We start from the raw sequence: 20,742 nt of genomic DNA, 5'->3' as shown, positions 1-20,742 counted from the left end.
AATGACAAAATATCAGATGCTATTCTTTAGGCAGCCCTGTAAAGCACCTCACTGTGGTGCTTACTGTGAGGAAGCTGCCAGGCCCTGTTTACCACTGTAAACTGTGCCCTCTTTATGGCCACTCAAGAGAAACGTGTTCCTGGTATCATTCTGGGAATGGCTGTGTTCCTAGACTCCAAATGGCCGCCACACTGTACACCTCCACTGCCGGGGAGCGGGTAGGGTCATTCCTGGTGGCCAACCGGCAGCAGAAATGCTCCGGGCTGGAGGTTTAACAAAGCTTTCCAAACAAGCCTCACCTTTGACTTCACCAACTACTCATCTGCCTCCTCAGTGATCGGGGCTTTATCTCCCAGGGTGCTGTGTTTCTTGGAAAAGGACTCACCTTCTTCTTGGAAGAATGGGGAGAACTTATTAACACAAACACACACACACACACACACACACACACACACACACACACCAAAAAATAATTAAAAATTCCGAATGAAGCAAGGGGAAGGAACGCAGGCCAAGATCAATCAGGGTTTTGCACATTAACGATGAAGAGTGAGAGCCAAAGACTTCCTGCTGAAGGTACAATTGGAAAACTTTCCCCTCTAGCCGGGGAAAAGATAGGTCCCCAACATCCAGCACCAGCCCGGTCATCTAAGCAGCTGTTTCCTGTGGGCCTTAGAGATCCTCGTGCACCATGTGGTAATGTAGGCGCCCACCCAGCACCCACTTCTCTGTGTTCCTGAATGGGTCTCCCACGGTCTGGGCTTGCAGGCTCGGAGTGAGGTGTTAGATACGTACATGGTGAGGTGGGTGCTCCCTGAAAAAGGCCCCCAGAGAGCAGACACGGCACGCCAAGTGTTGGACACGTCCACGTAGGTAGCCTGGCAAGTCACCCATCCAACTCCTCCCTCTCCGGGGACAAAATGGAGCGGTTTACCTGTATGACGTTGCTGTACTTCACGATTTCCCCTAGAAGCTTCCGGTTCTCCGACTCATTCTGCCTCTGCTCCAGGTCTGCGGCGTGCTGCAAGAGGACGAGGACGGCCAGGGGCTCAGCGTGGGGCCGGGGGCTCAGTATGCGGCCGGGGGGAGCCTCAGTGTGGGGCCAGAGGCTCAGCGTGGGGCCGGGGGCTCAGCGTGCGGCCGGGGGCTCAGTGTGCGGCCAGGGGGCCTCAGTGTGGGGCGGGGGGCTCAGCGTGGGGCCCGGGGCTCAGTGTGCGGCAGGGGGCCCTCAGTGTGGGGCGGGGGGCTCAGCGTGGGGCCAGGGGCTCAGTGTGGGGCCAGGGGGCTCAGTATGCGGCTGGGGGCTCAGTGTGGGGCCAGGGGCTCAGCATGGGGCCGGGGGGCTCACGGGGGGCTCAGCGTGGGGCCGGGGGCTCAGCGTGGGGCCACGGTGGCCAGGAGACATGGCTTACAAACTGTAACAAGGGCAAATCAGACTGGCTGCCTTGCTGGGGAGCTGGAGGTGGTGAGGGGACGAGGGTGAAGTGATTACAATCCAAGGTGCCAACTTTGCGATGAGAGGGGGTGCCGAGACAGGGTCTCTCTGTGTAGCCCTGGCTGTCCTAAAACTCACTTTGTAGACCAGGCTGTCCTTGAACTCAGAGATCCATCTGCCTCTGCCTCCCTAGTGCTGGGATTAAACACATCACCCATAAAGCCCAGCAAGGAAGTTTCCTGTTACCGAGGGCACCTGGATCCCTATACCCCAAATCCGGCAACTTTGCCATCTATGCCGAATACAGCCAAACCTGTCTTGGGTCATCTGTTTCTATCCGAAAGTTTCAGTTAAACAGAAGGCTCTGTGAAATTAGAAACTGTTCTACTGTGTAACATGACGCTATCAGAAAAGCGGCTGAATTGAGGCCTCAAAGTATAGCTTTGAATTCCAAGAGTACCTGGCATTTAGGTGATGCAGAGCTAAGCCGGGAGTGGTGGCGCGCGCCTTTAATCCCAGCACTCGGGAGGCAGAGGCAGGCGGATCTCTGTGAGTTCGAGGCCAGCCTGGACTACAAAGTGAGTCTAGGACAGCCAAGGTTACACAGAGAAACCCTAACTAAAAAAAAAAAACAAAAAACAAAAAAGGTGATATAAAACTTAGTACCATCAAATTCATACTCAGCCAAAACAATCAAAGAAACAAAAATTGTCCTTTGTTTTCTCCATTGTTGGGGGGGAAGGTACTATATGGAATAAAATACAATTAGCCTTAATAGGTAGAGATTTTTAATTTGTTTTTAGTTTCCTGAAAAGCTTAGAATTAGACCGGCACACCTTAAAATAACTGTGGGGTGTGCTACCCACAAGCCAGGAAATGCGTTGGCGCTCCCCAGAACTGCACTGTGCCTTCCTCCATCTGCGATCTCTGCCCTTGGGTCGCCCCTGGCCTGGGAAGGAAGGTGGCAGCCTCACCTGCAGCTTCTTCAGCAGCGCAGCCTCCGTGTGGTTCCCTTGCTTCGCCTGCTTGGCTTTCCAGTACTGCTTCTGGGCAGAGTACCGGCTCATAGGGCACACCTTGAAAAGGCAGTCTGGGAAAACAAGAGAGAGGGGAGGTGACTACGGCTTCCCAGCACTTCCTGCAGACCCTTCGTAAGCCCAGTTTGGATTATTGGTATCACTTAGCCTTTGGGAGGCCATGAAGAAGCCATGTCAGTCATCCTCTGAACAATTCTTTTTTTTTAATATTTATTTATTTATTATGTATACAATGTTTTGCCTGCATGTACACCTGCTCGCCTGAAGAGGGAACCAGATCTCATTATAGATGGTTATGAGCCACCATGTGGTTGCTGGGAATTGAACTCAGGACCTTTGGAAGAGCAGACAGTGCTCTTAACCACTGAGCCGTCGCTCCAGCCCCTCTGAACAATTCTTAATTCACTTTATAGCTTCCTTTTCAAATATCTATTTGGATTTCATTAAAATAGAGCCTTCTTCATTAGGATTTTATGGAACATTCCAGAGCCTTCTTCATTAGGGTTTTATGGAACATTCTAGCTAGATAAATTCATGCCAGCTGAAAGCAATGCGGTGGCAACACTTGGCAACTCTTATTTTAGTTAGCTTTGGATGTTAGAGATAGGGTCTCGTGTAGCTCAGGCCGACCCCCTGACTTCCTGCTCCTCCTCTACTTTGCCTTGGCAGCACTAGGACTGAGGCATGGCCACCATGTCCGGCTTGCTGAGGTGTTTGATGTGGGGAAGTGAACAGAACAAAGCTGGGTGTGGTCATCCACACCTGTAGTTCCCACACTCTGGAGGATGACAGTGAGTTCAAGGCCAGACGGGGCTTCTGTCTCTTCTTATCCATGTCCAGTATATTGGTCACCAAAAAATGACAAGCACTGGACCACTACAGCCATCCAGCCCCCCAGGCTCCAAATACCCAGGGTCAACATGGAGTGGAAATCTGAGAGGCAGTGTAATAAGAGGGGGAAAAAAATCAAACAAAACAAAGGCCAAAACTGTAGTCCTGGGACAAACACCTAAATACGCGGAGATGGCAATCACAGGTGACCACGGTAGAGACAGACATGTCACAAGCAGAAGAGCAAGGTGGTAACTCTCTGGTAATGGGAACAGTATGGCCCAGCACATTGCCAAGGCCAGCAGGATCAAGAGATCACGAGGTGATTTCAATATAAAATAGAGACCAGCTCCCAAGGCTACAATTTGCTAAGTGCCCTTCCAGCTACAGTGACAAAACACTCTTGTTAGGGAGACGACAGGGCCAGCTGCATGCCCCTCAGAGCCTTCCTCTGCATGCAGCCCAGGATCCCAGTCCACAATAGGCTTGGCTTCCCACCTCCAGTCACGACAGTCCCCCACAGACAAGTGTGGAGGCAATTCTCCCCGGTCACCTCCCAGGTCACCTCCCAGGTCACATCCCAGGTCACCTCCCAGGTCACCTCCCAGGACACCTCCCAGGTCACCTCCCAGGTCATCCTATTTAACACGAACATCACAGATGATGAAGCAATAAATGAAACCAGGACCCAAACAGCATCTCTACCTTTCTTACACACACACACACACACACACACACACACACACACACACACACACACACTGAGAGCCGGCTCCATGGTTAAGAGCACTTGGTTCTATTGCAGAGGAGCCGGGTTCCATTCCCAGCGATCACATGGTGGGTCATGACCAACTGTATCCCCAGTTTGGGGAATCTAACACACTCTTCAAGCCTTCTGGGACATCAGGCATGCATACATGCAGGTCAAACACTTATATAAAATAAAAAATTGTATCAGACATACTGGCACATGCCTTTAATTCCAGCAATCAGGAGGCAGACACTGGTAGATCTCTGTGAGTTCGAGGCCAGCCGATTCTACATAATAAGTTCCAAATCAGCCAGGTCTATGTGAAAAGATCCTGTTTGAAAAAAAAAAACAAAAACAAAACAAAACAGGCAAAGTGGTACACACCTTTATCCCAGCACTTGGGAAGGAGAAGCAGGCAGATCTGTGAGTTCAAAGCCAGCCTGGTAAATAGAGTGAGTTCCAGGACAGCAGGGGCTGCACAGAGAAACCCTGTCTTGAAAAGCCAATAACTAACTACCTAAATAAATAAATAAATAAATACTTCTTAAAATTCCTTTTGAAAATGTGCCTTGCTTTATTTAATGTGTTACTGCTTAGAGTTACTCACTTTTCAAATGTATATCAAGAAAACAAAACTCAGAAGATTCAAATATCCCAAATAGCCACACTCCCGACTGTTCTAATGGTATGAAATGATTGTGGAAGGTGGTGTCTGATCAGGAATGGTGCCCATGGGACCATTAAAGAGCAGCAGTACTTGACAGGGTTTAGGAGGTGTGGCCTTGTTGTAGAAAGTGTGTCACTGGGGGTTGGGCTTTCAGGTTTCGAATGCTCAAGCCGGGCCCAGCCCCCGCCCCCTCGGCCTGCTGCCGGTGGATCTGGATGAAGAACTCCCCGCTACCACATCTGCCTGTGTGCTGCCATTTTCCCACCATGGGGATAATGAACTAAATCTCTGAAACTGTAAGCTAGCCCCCAATTAACTGTCTTCTTTTCTAAGAGTTGTCTGGTCCCAGTACCTCTTCACAGCAGTAGACCACTGACTAAGACAGAGAGTATAACTAAAATTTTTAAGGACAAAAAAAGACATTAAATTACACAATAAATTATCTATACATGTATTTATTTGTCTCTCTGTTTGTTTTGACTCTGTGAAGGCCAGAGGATAACTTGTGAGAGCTGGTTCTCTCCTTCCACTTTGTAAGTTCCAGGAATCGCACTCACGTCATCAGGCTGCACAGAGAGCCCTCACACACTAAAGTCATCTTGCTCTCGGTGGTTAAGAGCACCCCCTGTTCTTCCAGAGGACCAGAGTTTGGTTCTCAGCACCCACATTGGATGACTCACAGCCAATCACATTTAACTCCAGTTCCAAGTGATCTGATGCCCTCTCCTGGCTTCCACAGATACTGCACGCGCGCGCGCGCACACACACACACACACACACACACACACACACACACTTTTAAAAAATACTAATATGGCCCCCTGGCAATGAGCGAAGAGACACCTTGGTGGTGGTGTTTTTCATACGTCAGTCAGAGAAGGTGAAGATGGCAGTACTTTGCTCATCCTAGCTTGGTGGCCAAAGCTGTTTTATGCATAGGACACAGAAAAATCAAATCGAATTCGGGCAGCACAGCATGGGAGGTAAAAGACAGACAGAGGCCTAAGCATTGCCATGACACCATGGTGCACGGCACAGGCGGGCCACGGATACCGACTTGCCAGACGGCCGGGGCCCACCAGCGTGTGGCCAGCCTGCAGTGGGAGCCACCACGGTGTGCAAGTATGTGATAAGCAGATGGGAGAGAGAGAAGTGGAGCAGCATGAGCATCGTGAGGTGAGATGGAGAATAAGACTCGAGGGTGGAGAGCAGTAGCCTGCTGTGAGTGGCCGGCCCTGCCACCTGGGGCCACGGTGACGTCCCCGCCTGAGCTGCCGCTGAGGGCCGTGTCCATAGCTATGCAGCAGCAGGGGTGGATGCCGATATCCATGGCTTACATTGCCACTAGAAAGCATGGGCACGTCCCAGGCTAGGTCAGCCACTGGGGGCCATGTGTATGTCCAGAGCTGTGCACAACTGGCCCTGGCCCTCACTGGCTACGGTGTTCTAGAAAGCTGACCCCACCTCTCACAGGTGACAGCACACTGAAGCTGGCCCTGATGGCAGGAATGTGGGTGGGCATGAGTATGAGAGAGCTGACCCCTGATACTTGTCTGCCCTGGGGTGGCACAGGTGCAGAGGTGACGTCCACCCTCCGCCCTGCCACCTCCAGCAGTCAGGAAAGCTGCCTACAGGCTCCTCTGTGCAGGAGAGCTAACCCTGCCCCTCACCAGCTGCAGCACTTGGAGAGCAGGCCCTGCCCCTCTCATGGACAGCACAGGAGAGCTGACGCTCACGGCAAAGGCACAGATGAGCCAGCCCTGAGGGTGTGAGAGCAGGAGAGCTGTCCCAGCCCCTAGCAGGCTGTAAGACCTGGGAGAGTGGGCCATGCACCTTGACAGGGGAGCACAGTGCAGTTGCAAGTACCAGAGATCTGGCCCCAAGGGGATGAAAGCCAGAAAGCTGGCCCTGCCTTTTGGCGATGGTGGCACTAAGTGGCCTAGCCAGAGCAGTGCTGGAGAGCTCACCCTGGCGGTGCAGATAAGATAGAGTCAGTGCACTGACCAGCTCAGCTACCACCCAGGCCTAGATCCAGGGCTCTGAGTTGGCCCATCCCAAATCTATATCATCTACAAATGGTTGGGACATGTGGAAGGGACAGTCCTGGTGATCTAAAACTGCAAGATCTCAATGACACAGGGCAACAACAGGATAACTGGGAAGAGTCCTGGTGAGGATCCAGTATTAATGAAATCACAGAAGCCAGAGATCTTGAAACAGACCGACGACTCATTGCCATGAACACTTGCTTGCAAGTGAAGATGTGTGGGCAGAGGGCTGTACTGTGGGGCACACTGTGACATATAGCTTCAAGGTGAGATGTTTGCTATGCTGTGGTTTTGTTTGTTTGTATGTGTGTCTTTTATTTTTGCAGAGGGAGGTTGCAAGGGCAAAAGGGCAGACATGAGGGGATAGGGAGGTGAGTGGGACTGGCATGCATGATGTGAAATTCACAAAAGAATCAATAAAAAGTTTTTTTTTAATTAAAAATATCAATATGGTTTGGTGGTGCTGAAGATTTGACCCAGGGCTTTGAACATGCTGGGCAAGCACTAACCTATAGATCCACTAAGATATGATCCCAGGCCAAGAATGAATAGTTGACATGGAGCAGAAAATAGACACCTCCTAGCCCAGGCTGGAAGACCATCGCAGCTGCAGTGTGACTCAGAAGTGCCTGGCACACATGCGTGCAAAGACCAAGGCTACAGTTGAGACACGTTGTCTTTGGCAGTGCATCCTACAAGGATCAGAAAGTATTTCCTACAGTTAGCAGCTACAAAGAGGGACACCCAAAGCTTTTAAAGCACCAAGACTAAGCAACCCTGAGAGAACATCTGCGGGTTAAATGATGTAGGTTCTATTGACAACTATGAGGCCAGTGACAAAACCACATTGTCCCGGCTCAGGAAAACACCAGTCGATGTCTACCGAAACAGGGTGCAGTGACCCACAGCTCGTCCTCATCAATTCATGAACTTGTGAGAACAGAAGAGAAGAAAAAGTTCTCCCTGTTGCTACAGATTCCTGTCATAGTTCATCAGGAAGGGGACTTCTGACAGAGAAAATACATTTTTTTGTAAATTTCAGAACACTCCAATGCCACTCCTTTGAAATGGCATCTTTGGGAAGCTAGGAAATTGTCTGTGCAGACATCGTTGAGGCCTGAGTATGTGGCTGTGAGGAAACACGAACCACCCAGTCTTGCTCACCGTAACCCCACACAGGAGTCGGCCTTGGTGTTAAGACTCAGGTTCCACCCTAAGGGAGCTCATTGTGAAGTTTCCCATGTTGGGCTTCAGGGAGGGTGACAGAGCCACAGAGGTGCATGTGGCTTCCCAAAGAGAAGTCACGGGAAGACAGGTGCAAGGGCGCTGCAGCAGAGCCAACAGCCGTACAAGAAGGCCAGCACCTTGGCTGAGGCGTGCAAGTGTCAGGCTGAGGTCAGGACCCGAGGGGAGAGGCTCCAGGCTCAAGGACGGCCCCGGAAATGCTGCACTCTCCTCAAAAGATGACAGGAACAAGAAGCTCCAAGTCAATCACAAAGGCCTTGGGCCACGGCAATGAGGCTTGGTAAAGGTTTAAGCTGGAATGGACAGGGCCTGTGGCTGTGGGGCTGCAGCCAGGCGATGGCCGGAGTGAAGTGGGCCAGGTGAGCAAGCTCCCACACATCCTTCCTGATAGGCAAAGCCTCCCATTACAAAAGCCCTTTCACAGCGGGGGCCTTAGTTCACTTCTCCTTGGGAGCCTCCCACGGTGACATTTTGTTTTATAAGCCAGCAAACAGTGTGTGAGAATTAGGCCTGAGAGATAGTTCAGACGACAGTACGTCGGTCGAGAACCTTCTGTGGAAAAGCTGCTATTGGGGGAGCGGCGCTTATGTGTGACTGGTTTTCTCTCTCTGCCTCCTTTAGAGCATGTTAGAAAATATGTAGTAATCCTGGGCTGGTCAGACGCTTTGTCCGACTCTAAATTCGCTGCCTAATGAAAGTGTTAATCATGGCCGCCACGCCTAACTCCCGGGCTGCTGAGATGAACAGAAAGATCATCTGTGTGAAATCTCTCTGTGAACTTTGAAGCCTGTCATGAATGCAAGGCTGAATGACTAATGCTGCCTTCGAGGTGACTAAGCAGCAAAGAGCAGAGAGCTTGGGTTCAACCTGAACACACCCCAGGAGTGTTCAACTCACAATGTGTCCACCCTTTCGACAGGCGACACTCCAGTGTGTTCTTGTATAAACTCTTGATGTCTCTGGGAAGAAACGGCATCAAGCAGAGGAAACACTCTCCGCTGCCTTGTTAGTAGGACGTGTGGGCTCCATCACAGTGCCGCCGAGGGTGGCACCTCAGAGAGGCCCGCTTTTCCTGCCTACAGACTCACCCAGGCCTTTCCAGCCCCGATGTTGAAGTCAGCAGTCCAGAAAGCTAGTGGCAATTCACACCTATAATCCAAGCCCTCAGGAGGCTGAGGCAGAAGGATTGCCGTGTTTTGAGTATAGCCTAAGCAATAGTGAGAGACCCTGTCTCAAAAACCAAATCTAAAGTTAGCGTTCTTCACTCCTGGGTCTGTTCATCAACTTGAAAAGATCTCTGCAGCCAGAATCTAGCTCAGTGCCACTTTTAAACTAGACTGCAGCCTCCTCCTCCTCATCTCAAGGCCCAATGAATTTAAGGGGGAGAAAGGAAAAGGAAAGATTTGCCTCACAGGATAATCATGAAAAACAGAAATAAAAGGAAGGGATTTGAATTTAATTCTTTTACAAGTTTAACCTTCACCCAGGGGGCCAACCATCCACAGGAACATAGCATCTCAGGGCGCATCAGTCATCCAGGAAGTCACTTCACCCAGCAGAGTCAGAGGAACCACAGCTCAACATAAGGACCTCTTTCCTAATCGCCTTGAAAGGACGTGAAGGCGCTCGCTTCAGCCTCGCTTCAAACCTGTGGACAGGGGAGACCCTCAGAACCTCCCGGTGCACAGCAGAAACTCCACAGTGCGTGACGCCAAGCCCCACAACTGACCTCCCTGAACCCCGACTTGGGACCCTGCAACCCACACCTGCCTACTCAAGTTTCAAGTGTTTTTCTTTGCACCCCTAAAATATCCACCCCCATGGCCATTTCTGTCCCCCCCCCCCAGAAACCACCTCAGCAATCTAAACAAGGCCGGCGTGTAAATCTCAGTCTGTGTTGGTCCAGAGTGAGCAGACAGAGTCTCTTCCTTCTTAAAGATGTCATAAGACTTAAGAGATGCAGAGCAGCAAGCCAGTCTTTCAGCAAGTAGCACATCCGCCCAATGCTCTCCCAGACTGCCTTGTAGAATGGCCTCATGCTGCCTAGGGAATGTCGCTCTCCTGGAGCTCACACCCTGCATGGAGAGAGGTGACCAGCGGGCGGGGCAGGTGAGGCTCTGAGAGTGTTCTCCTCTCTAGAAGGAGATGCCACTGACTCCAGCAGCCTCTCCCAGCGACAAACGAAGCTGTCAGAACACCTTTAGGTAGGACACAGGAAGGTAAGGGGGCCGTGCACAGGAGCAATTCACCTCAGGCTTGATTGTGAGGACGGTGTGCATAGAGCTGTGCCCCTGCTGTTACGTTTCAGTCTAAGAACTCATTTTGAAATGTACCCTCTGCATCAAACTCTGATGCTGAGAGGTTACCAGGGAGAGCATGTTGGAGCATGGAAATATCAGGCCAAACCGCTACCTTGGCCGTGCCTAGAGAGGTCACAAAGGCCGGAAGGAACGTATGCACGGCCTGAGTTCATCAGAGCACAGCGTGGGCCAGCACTCAGCAGTCGCCTCCCTCCGGCTAGCCAGCCACTTAGCTCTTCCTTTCAAGGCAGAGAACTTAGCTCTGGGCTGTGTAACATTGTTAGACCTCAGAGGGGACGCAGATAAAATCCACGCTTCTGTTCTCTGAGATAAAGGAGCAAAACACCAGAGTGTGAGTTGTCAAGGCCTTTCCCAACAAGACTCTAGATTAGAACGCATTGCACAAGCCAGGCACACAGAGGAGTCTGAGTGCCCTGGCAAATGGCTGTGTGTGTGTGTGTGTGTGTGTGTGTGTGTGTGTGTGTGTGTGTGTGTGTGCTAGGCATCCTCCTGCTACTGTGACAAGGCGCTTGAGACAATCCAGTTAGTATAAGTGCAAGTTCTGCTGCGTTTGGATGTGTGGCGCCACAGTATATCACAGTGGGCATGTGTGATGAGGGGACCACGTACCTCATCGTACAGGGCAAGCAAAGGGAGAGGCAGGAAGGAGTGAAGCCGCAACTGCCCTTCCTTCCACGGCCCCACAAGGCCTCTCTACTCCACAACAGAGCCAGAGGCTGGGGACCAAACCTTCTACACATGGGTCTCGGGGGCCACTCAGGATCCAAACTATGCCACTGACCTTGATGATAATGACATTACCGTCACACTCAGTCCCTCAACATAGCTGACTATCAGCAAACTCTGTAACAAGTATCACATTCTGACAAGGCATTTCCTCTTCACCCTTGGATGCTAGTCAGGGTCATAGAGATGAAGACAGAGTCCTTACACCCACAGAGGGGCTACGGAGCTGGTCTGGAATTTGAACCAGAAGCCTCAGGACCCCATTTAACAAGCAGCTGATGGGTCATGGCCATCACAATTTTCCTGTTGACTTGAATGTCCTTCTCAGTTCTACCTGTGCTTCCTGAGGTCAGTCAGAACCACTTGAAACTAGCTTTGACCACAAGCTCTGTGTCCCCAAACAGACTCCTTCTGAGTGCTGCGCTGCAACTTTTACTTCATCATCACAGCAAGAACCAGGTCTATTGTCACCACAACAGAGGTGACTGTTCAATTAAACAGCAGCTCCTTCATGTGGCCAGCAAGTACAGACGGTGGAAAAATACTAGCCAAACAGTAAGAAATGGCTTCTCATCCATCCTATTAAAGCCGTGCAGCACAAACAACTTTCAGATAAACACCATGTGACATATTGATCTACATGATAAACACCATGTGGCATATTGATGTACATGATAAACATCATGTGATATATTGATCTACATGATCTACACACATATGTACAAGAGTTATGACACATCAAAAGAAATTGATGAATGGGTTTTCAGGGGAATTCTGGTAATTATGTATTTTCAGGGGAATTCTGGTAATTATGTATAATAAAATAAGTGCAAATACATCAATGAGAATGTTACAAAATCTTAATTCTCCTTGATATTCATTTCCAAATGAGCAAATACTCAGAGAGAAAGCGTCATTTGGATCTTGAAGAGAAACAGAATTTAAGCATGTTATGGATAATTTACATTCTGGTTAAGGTTTGGGTTCCAGCGTTCAACAGACCGTTTCAGTGGGTAAGCGGCATTTGCTATCAGAAGACACACACACACACACACACACACACACACACACACACACAATCACACACACATTCTAGTTGTGTTGTGTTCACACTGATGACTAAAGTGCAATGGATGATCTGATTTCAGGAATCAAATGCACATTTCTACATTTCATTCAACAAATAAGAGCCAATGAGAAGAAAGAAAACTGAATGTATATACATCCATACATACATATAAAGTAGATACATATAAAAAGGTATAAAAATGAATCTCCTATAACTAAAACCAAACAGAAGCATTTACCTCTATGATACCAACCCACAAACCCCAGGGTTATTTATGTGTGTGTGTGTGTGTGTGTGTATGTGTGTGTATGTATGCATGTATATATGTAGGCATGGCTTATTGCCTTCTGGCCGTATGAAGATTGGACCCCAGGCCTTGCACATACCAGGCAAGTGCCTGGCTGCCCAGCTCCAGCCCAGGAGTGTGTAAGCGGTGAGACCAGGGGAAGTGAGGGTGTAGCCTGCGCTCTCTGCTCAGGAAGGATGGTGTTTGGGTCAGCAACAACTGGCATACATAAATCAACAAAGTCTTAGCATGGTAGTAATAGCTCCTGGTCTAAGTCTTTAATTTAAAACCCATCTCAGAATATTTCATGCCAAGTAATAGCTATGTGACAGAGAAACGGAGATCGCAGAGCTATGTTCGTCACCCAGGTGCTCAATTCACCGTTCTTCTCCTATGGGAGCCCTCCTCAGAGTCAGTGTGCTACGCTGGTGCTCTCAAATCCTGCACATCAAAATAGGAGGACCACCGAGTGGTGGTGGCGCACGCCTTTAACCCCAGCACTTGGGAGGCAGAGGCAGGTGGGTCTCTGTAAGTTCAAGGCCAACCTGGTCTACAGAGTGAGTTCCAGGACAGCCAGGGCTACACAGAGAAACCCTGTTTTGAAAAACCACAGACTTACGCACACACCCATGCACATACACACACATACACACATACACTCACATACACACATACACTCAAACACACAAAGATGAAAGGGGAGGAACGTGGATCCCACCCATGGCCACCACTGCAGAATCTTGGCTTTCCCCTTGTGAATACCATCTCGGAGCGTGTGCAACCAGGCCAGGCCCATGGACAACCGCCTCACAGCAGCGTCAGAACCCATGAGCAGCTCCCTTTGGATGGGATAGAAAAGGCCTGACAGGAGCAAGAAGAGAAAAGAGGACAGGGAGGCAGCTAGCGCTTCCTGTCTTGGGAAATGCGTTCACACGCTCTAACATTGCACACGTGTGTGTGAGCCGGGTTACGGTACAAAACATAAAATTTACTTCTGAAAGTTGCAATGTGTTCACACGCTCCAACATGTGCACACGTGTGTATGAGCCGGGTTACGGTACAAAACATAAAATTTACTTCTGAAAGTTGCAATGCATTCACACGCTCCAACATGTGCACACGTGTGTGTGAGCCGGGTTACAATACAAAACATAAAATTTACTTCTGAATGTTGCAATGCATTCACATGCTCCAACATGTGCACACGTGTGTATGAGCCGGGTTACGGTACAAAACATAAAATTTACTTCTGAAAGTTGCAATGCGTTCACACGCTCCAACATGTGCACACGTGTGTGTGAGCCGGGTTACGGTACAAAACATAAAATTTACTTCTGAAAGTCGCAATGAATCGTCCAGGAGACTAGAGAGGCCTCAGTGGTTATGAGCCATGGCTGATGTTGCAGAGGACCCAGGTTTGCTCCCAGCACACACATGCCAGCTCACAGCTGTCCGTAAGCCACTTGTAGAGAGTCTGATGCCCTCCTCTGACCTCTGTGGGCACTGTACACACATGGTGCGCACGCACACACGCAGGCACCCATACACATAAAAAGAGAGCAGTCAGCAAACCTTTCAAACGTCTGCTCCCCATTCCGCATGACCTCCCACAGCAGAACCTGCCCGTTGCTACCGCCGTCAGCCAGCATGTCCACGTGCCTGCATTCAGCACCTGTCTGCACGGTGAAGCCTGTCAGAGCCCTTTCGCAAAGGGACCTGCATGTCGCTTCCTGAGGTGCATCATCAGATGACCATCCGTGCCCGACAGTGGAAAGCTGAGACTCTCTGTCCTCATTTTAACTCAGGAGCTGAAGTGGTTGAGACCACGAGCCACCCTTGAGACCACGGGCCACCCTTGAGACCACGGGCCACCCTTGAGACCACGGGCCACCCTTGAGACCACCCACAGTGAGAAAAACATGCAAGACGGTCGCTTATTCCATTTTCCGACACACGAAAATCTAGACCTTTAGTATTCTCACCACACAAACAGCAACCATTGCTGGAAAAAAAAATCCAACCACTCAAGTGCAGCACAGAGGGCACAGAAGGATGAATACAAATTGTTAGCTTCTAAAGCGCAAACCTAGGGTAAGTAGAGTGACTGATTGGATGTGGCTTAGTTAGGGTCCTAGCACTCATGTGGGGAGCTCGGCCAGGCCCACAGTGGGTGAGACCTACAAGGGGCGGAGTTTAATAGGAGGCAGTTAGGTCACCGGATGCTCCCTCAGAAGGAAGCTAAGGCAGTTCCCACCCAACCTTGCTCAGTTCTAAGGGGTGATTATTACAGAAGAGCAAGGTGTGCCTCCCTAGCCTCTGACTTCCTGCCCCACTATAATCTCTCAACGCCACAACACAATGCAGCCGAAAGAGTGAGTCCTCAACACAACCAAGCATATGCTGGCAGCATGCTCTGAGACCTCAGCAGTGAAAGCCAAATAAAGCTCTCCTCTTTATAAGTCTGCAGCCTGGGGTGTTTGGTCACAACAACAGAAAGCTAAAATAGTGAGCATATAGATCTGCAGACCCAAGCCCTCACCGACTGAAGCCTGAAACATTACTATTTATTTCAGCCACCCACGCCTGAAGGCCTGATAGCAAACCGCTCTCTTCTCCTTCTCAGGTGGCCTGGTTTGAATTATATGCACCTGATCATCGCAAATACAATTCACAGACACTGTCCTGAAGTTGTTGAAAAAGCTGAGGCCACCGGTTGGGACTGGTTGACAAATGAATAGGACCTCACAGAAGGGAAAGAGACACCACTGTAGGAGCCGCATTTTAAGAGGCTTCCTAACAAAGGAGCCTGTAGCTAGGGCCCAGGCTATCAGACACAAGCACAATAGCCACCGTATCTGACAAACTTCAGGAAAAACTAGAACACGGAGAAAGGTATGAACACGCTCCACAGAAATGAACAGCTGCTGGTGCCTTAAAGACACACACACAAACACATACACACAGAGACACACACACAGACATACACAAACACTCAGAGACACACACACACAGACATACACAAACACTCAGAGACACACACACACACACAGACATATACAAACACTCAGAGACACATACACAGAGACACATACAAAGACACACATACACAGAGACACACATACACAGAGACACACACATACACACACACACACAACTTATTTCCTATGTTGATCCGGGATCAAAGCAGAGCTTAGTGGAGTGTATGGGAAAGCTGCCACAGCTGAAAAGCAAGCACTGTGAGTGACTTTTCCCTATCGCGCCGAGGCAAGGTCAGACAAGGAACGGGCAGCAGGGACCCTGTGTCAGCAAGCGACCTAAATCCCTCCTTCTGGTTTTCAGAGGGGTTGGCACGAAAAGAGCACCGCTCAGGCTGTGTCTATAGAAAGAGCCCAGGACACTCACCTGCCTCCGCTATGCTTACTAAACCTGTTGGCTTTGACTCAGCAGCACCAGGAAGCGCCATCCCTGGACCCTCAAGTGTGTGTTGGCATGAGGGTAAATGTTTAGAGCTCACCCAGGACTCATCATTGTTAGCGCCAACCTCGCCCTGCAGATGAGCAAGCACAGTTGTGTTTGTGTTGTGGGGTTTCTAAGGCAGGGGGGGTTGTGAGACTGCACCATTTGCATATTAAGTTTGGTAAGAGATTCCAGACCAGAGGGGCAGAGAGGCAAAGATGGAAGGCACGGTTCCAGACTGCCCCTCCCCAACACCCAACAGCATCTATGACAGCTCGTGACTAAGCACCGTGTGCTAAACCCGATGAAAACCTCAGCATAGAGTCCTTAATCCACGGATAGCATGGCTGCTGCCATTTCACAGATTGCGAGACCCAGTTTGTTTAAACATTAGAGTCTGCCCACGATGCAGAGCGAGGAAGCGGCACAGCTAAGATTCAAACCCAAGAAGTAACATCACCAGCTGCGCCTCCGTGGCCTCACCTCTCGCTCTCTCCTTCTGTCCGAACCGCTCTGCTTCCATGTTTCCTAGCCAGGTTCTTCCTTCTGCAATCTCACATCACTCGTCCCATGAATTTCTCCTTTTTGTTCTCTGAATTTTGTCTTTATGTCTCTTCTTTCCCTCCCATGATCACAAACTGTTTCTGAAGCATGTGTCGGCATTTTATTTGGACAAGGATATGTTCTTCATATTTCAAAGTAAAAAATATAGAGGAGTTGGGCATTTTCTTCACAAAATTCAACAAAAAAATTAAGGCACATATTTCATAGGTGTTTTGGACCTATGAACAATATACACAGTACTATTCTAATTCAATAAAAGACAAAATCCATTAAGGTTTGAACATTCCTTCCTCACACACAAATCAGAGAAAGCCAAAAGCATTTAAAAAGATACTTAGAAGAGACAGAGAGGTGGCATTGTCTGCTCTTCCAGAGGACCCAAGTTCAGTTCCCGCCAGCTTCACCAGGGGACTCTCAAGCCCCTGTAACTACAGCTCCACGGCATCCAACACCTGTGGCCGGCAAGGATGCCTGCACCACACTCACACCCCCACACCCCCACATGCAGGCGCACACACAAAACTCCTCACACCCCCACATGCAGGCGCACACACAAAACTCACACACCCCCACAGGCAGGCACACACACAAAACTCCTCACACCCCCACAGGCAGGCACACACACAAAACTCACACACCCCCACATGCAGGCACACACACAAAACTCACACACCCCCACAGGCAGGCACACACACAAAACTCACATCCCCCCACAGGCAGGTACATACACAAAACTCACACTCACACCCCTACAAAAGCAAATGTCAAGAAAAAGAAGCTCAGAGTGGCAAGATGGCTTGTCAGGTAAAGTCTCCTGCCTCTGAGCTGATGACCTAGGTTAGATCCTCAAGCCACTTGGTAGAAAGGGGACCCAACTCCCAGGAGTTGTCCTCTGGCTTTCACACATATGCTGTGGCATGTACACACCCTTTCAACACACACACAGAAATAAATAAATAAATAAATAAATAAATAAATAAATGTGATATTTGACGCCGCTGGTCATTAGCGACATGTTACTGAAACCACAACAGAATAGCTAAAATTAAAATGAATGACAAAGCCATATGCTGGTAACGCTGTCACACGGTTAGACCTGGTACACTGTGACATGGGCAGCACGGGGTCGGAAAGCATAGTGGTAGTTTCTTTCCAAGTTAACTTCCACTTACAGGATACAGTAATCCCACCCCAGGTGCTGACCCCGAAGAGCACATCATATGGGCCCTGTATGCAAATGCTAACCAGCTTAGTCATGATAGTTGAAGAAAAAAGAAACACCCAAATGTCAACTATCAAATAGAGGGGTAACCCTACACAATGGAATGGTTCTCACACAAGTAACTTGCTGTTAAAATAAGTGAAAAGGCGTATCTGTCCTGGCCCTCAGGCGCCTGCTCTCTACGGATCAATGGCCTCTCATAACCGCTCAGGAGACAGAAGCCATGCTTTAAAGCTGTAGGCTTGCCTCTGGTTGTTTTGTGGTTGCCTGGTAAGCAGGCAGGGAACACTGGGGCAGCTGCCTGATGCCTCACAGGATCTAGACACTTTGCAGTGCAGGGTAGCTTTCCAAAGCATGTGATGATTGGCTGATAAGACACTCCCTGACGTGCAGCAGGTAATTCTGGCTAAACCTCCTGAGGTAAATTTTCCTAAGCACAGCGTGAAATAAACTGGAAGCTGGATCCACCATTTGGCTTTATCTGGAGGGAAGAACAGCCGGGAACAAATTTTATTCTAGGTTCCTTTGCTGTGACAACAGAAGGAAGGGGTTTACTATAGCTCGCATGTTAAGCCCATCGTTAGGGACGTCAGGGAAGGAACTCAGGCAGGGTCTTGAAGCAGAAACAATGAAGGAATGGTGCTCAGCTGGCTTCCATATGCAGCCCAGGACCACGTGCCCAGGGGATGGCACCGTCCACAGTGGGCTGTGTCCTCTTCCGCCTACTAACAGCCAGGACAGCCCCCTGCAGATATGCCCACAGGCCAAGCTGATCTGGACAACCCTTCAAAACTGAGATTCCCTTCCAGGCAACTCTAGGCTACATTGAATTGACAGTTAAAATTGGCTCTACTTTTGTTGTTGTTTTGTTTTTAATGTTAGTAATAATAAAAAACTGTTAATTAATGAATCATCCATTCATTACTGTTGGGGCAAGGGCACGGGCGCCATGGTGCCCACGTGGAGGTCAGAGGACAACCTTGTGGAGCCAGTTCTCTCCCGCCACCTTTACAGGGTTCCAGGGATGGAGCTCAGGTCAGAGGGCTACCATAGCCACTGCCTTAACCACTGAGCCACCTTGCCAGCCTCAAATTATTTTAAATACTAAACAAGTTCAGAAAGACAAATATCATGTGTTTTCTCTTATTTGTGGGTCCTGGATTGTACATAGGAGCATAGCATCAGGTATGTAGACACGACATAAGCAGAAGGAAGCGGGGGGTGGGAAGGGATGGGAATTCATGTGAACATGTTCAAGGAACATAATGGAACCTCAAGGCATTATCATTGTGAAACTCAACACTACAGACAGTGAGTACGCACCAGGGAAAGTACACACCCTATTTAGAAGGGTTTTCTTTAACTTTCTACATTGTTTTCCCCATGTGTGTCCCATTCCCAGGAACTCTGCAGTTAAGTGCCATGCAATGTTCATTTAATAGAAAGTGTAAGTTCTTGGGGTGTTGGGATACACTGTCACCCCTGCACCCCAGAAACTGAGGAAGGATCTTCAAGAGTTCAAGGCTAAACTGAACTACAAAGTGAGACCCTGTTTCAAAAGCTTAATTGAGAGTGAATTCAAGGCCAGTGTGAGGAGCGAGTGTAGCACGGCGACCGCAAAATCAAAAATGGAAGTGAATAAAAAAAAAGCACCTGGGATGCGGTGTGATGAAAGGGTGATTGCCCAGCGTGCGCTCAATCCGCACTCCCTCACCCCAAAAATGTAAGTTCTAAGGATGAACTACTGCTACAGGCGACAGCCTGTACACACTTTGCACTCTTCCCTCAGATCTGAGGGACGAGGAGCGCGTCCCTGCGCATGGAGGTTCCCAGCGGTGTTCCTCACACCGGCCACAAGGCTGGATGCCCAGCAGCCGACAGGCGGACAGTGCGCTTTGTCCACACTAGTGTGAAAAGATGAGGTACCCATTATACTACAGTGTGAGTGAGCCTTGGGAACACCCGCGACAGGCTGTGTGTATGGTGCCCAGTGTGCCCAGTTTTTGGAGAGAGGTTCTCATGTAGTCCAGGTATGGTAAAAATACAATAGACAAAAAATGGGAAATGCAGAGGAAACTGATCCTATGGGCGATCGCGCATCTATAGATCATCACAGGCGTATACTGAAAAGTCAGGCCGACTGGGACAGTGAGATGGCTCAGTGGGTTATGGAGCTTGTCACTGTGCCTGGCAACCTGATCCACAGGGCAGAAGGAGAACTCTCCTGAAAATGGTCCTCTGACTCTCTCCCGAGTGCTGTAGCATGCATCACACACACACACACACACACGCACGCACGCACGCACGCACGCACAGGGTTTAGCAGCACCTTTGTCTGCAGCAGCTGTCAAGTCACGAGAATGAGACACTGCAGGCTGCTGTGCCCAGCTGCTGGATAAAAACACGGGAGCCCGGAGCTTCTCTTTTATGCCTGAACAAACAGACAGAAAGCAGGTGTGGCCTCCTGCACAGAGGTGGACAGTCGGTGCTCCTGATGGCTTCTTGGCACACTCTCCTTCTGTTTGCCTGAGTCCAGTCAGAGGAGGGAAGCCACCCCACCTCAGGCAGGAAAGTTTACCCGAGCCAGATGACATTGTGGAAGCTACAGGATTCGTTTTCTAACATCTAAACGGCAAAGCCGGCAGTCAGCTTGCTTGTTAGAACTGCTAGGCAGGGAGCCAACTTCCATTGTTGGAAGGGCTCCTCGGCACCCTCCCACAGGCATGAATCCCTCAATCACAGAAATAGTTGGGGAGCCGGGCGTGGTGGCGCACACCTTTAATCCCAGCACTCAGGAGGCAGAGGCAGGCAGATCTCTGTAAGTTTGAGACCAGTCTGGTCTACAAAACGAGTCCAGGACAGTCAAGGCTACACAGAGAAACCCTGTCTCAAAAAAACAAAACAAAACAAACAAACAACCAGAAATCGTTTGGTGAACCAAACTGGAACAAAGCAAAATGTTTCCTTTGGTGGATCTGGGAAGGTGGCTCAGCGAGTAAGAACATTTGTTGTGCAAGTGTGAAGACCTGAGTTCAAACCCCAGGCCCACATGATGACATACACCTGTGACTCCAGCACTTGGGA

The 20,742-nt window shown here is 49.6% G+C and overlaps 1 protein-coding gene across 2 annotated transcripts in view; it reads right to left on the bottom strand.

The window, feature by feature from the left end:
• Positions 1-20,742, bottom strand: part of ITPR2 (inositol 1,4,5-trisphosphate receptor type 2) — a 409,555-nt gene that overhangs the window by 337,214 nt on the left and 51,599 nt on the right. For both annotated transcript variants that reach the window (XM_084764875.1, XM_084764876.1), the window contains exons 3-4: positions 2,410-2,525; positions 935-1,021 (exon numbers count right to left, since the gene is read on the bottom strand). In XM_084764875.1, coding sequence (XP_084621001.1) covers positions 935-1,021; positions 2,410-2,525 — 203 coding nt within the window. The remainder of the gene's footprint in view (positions 1-934; positions 1,022-2,409; positions 2,526-20,742) is intronic.

This window comes from Acomys minous (assembly GCF_964271855.1).
Source record: "Acomys minous genome assembly, chromosome: 17".
NCBI lineage: Eukaryota > Metazoa > Chordata > Mammalia > Rodentia > Muridae > Acomys > Acomys minous.
This window is presented reverse-complemented; position numbering and strand designations above follow the sequence as displayed.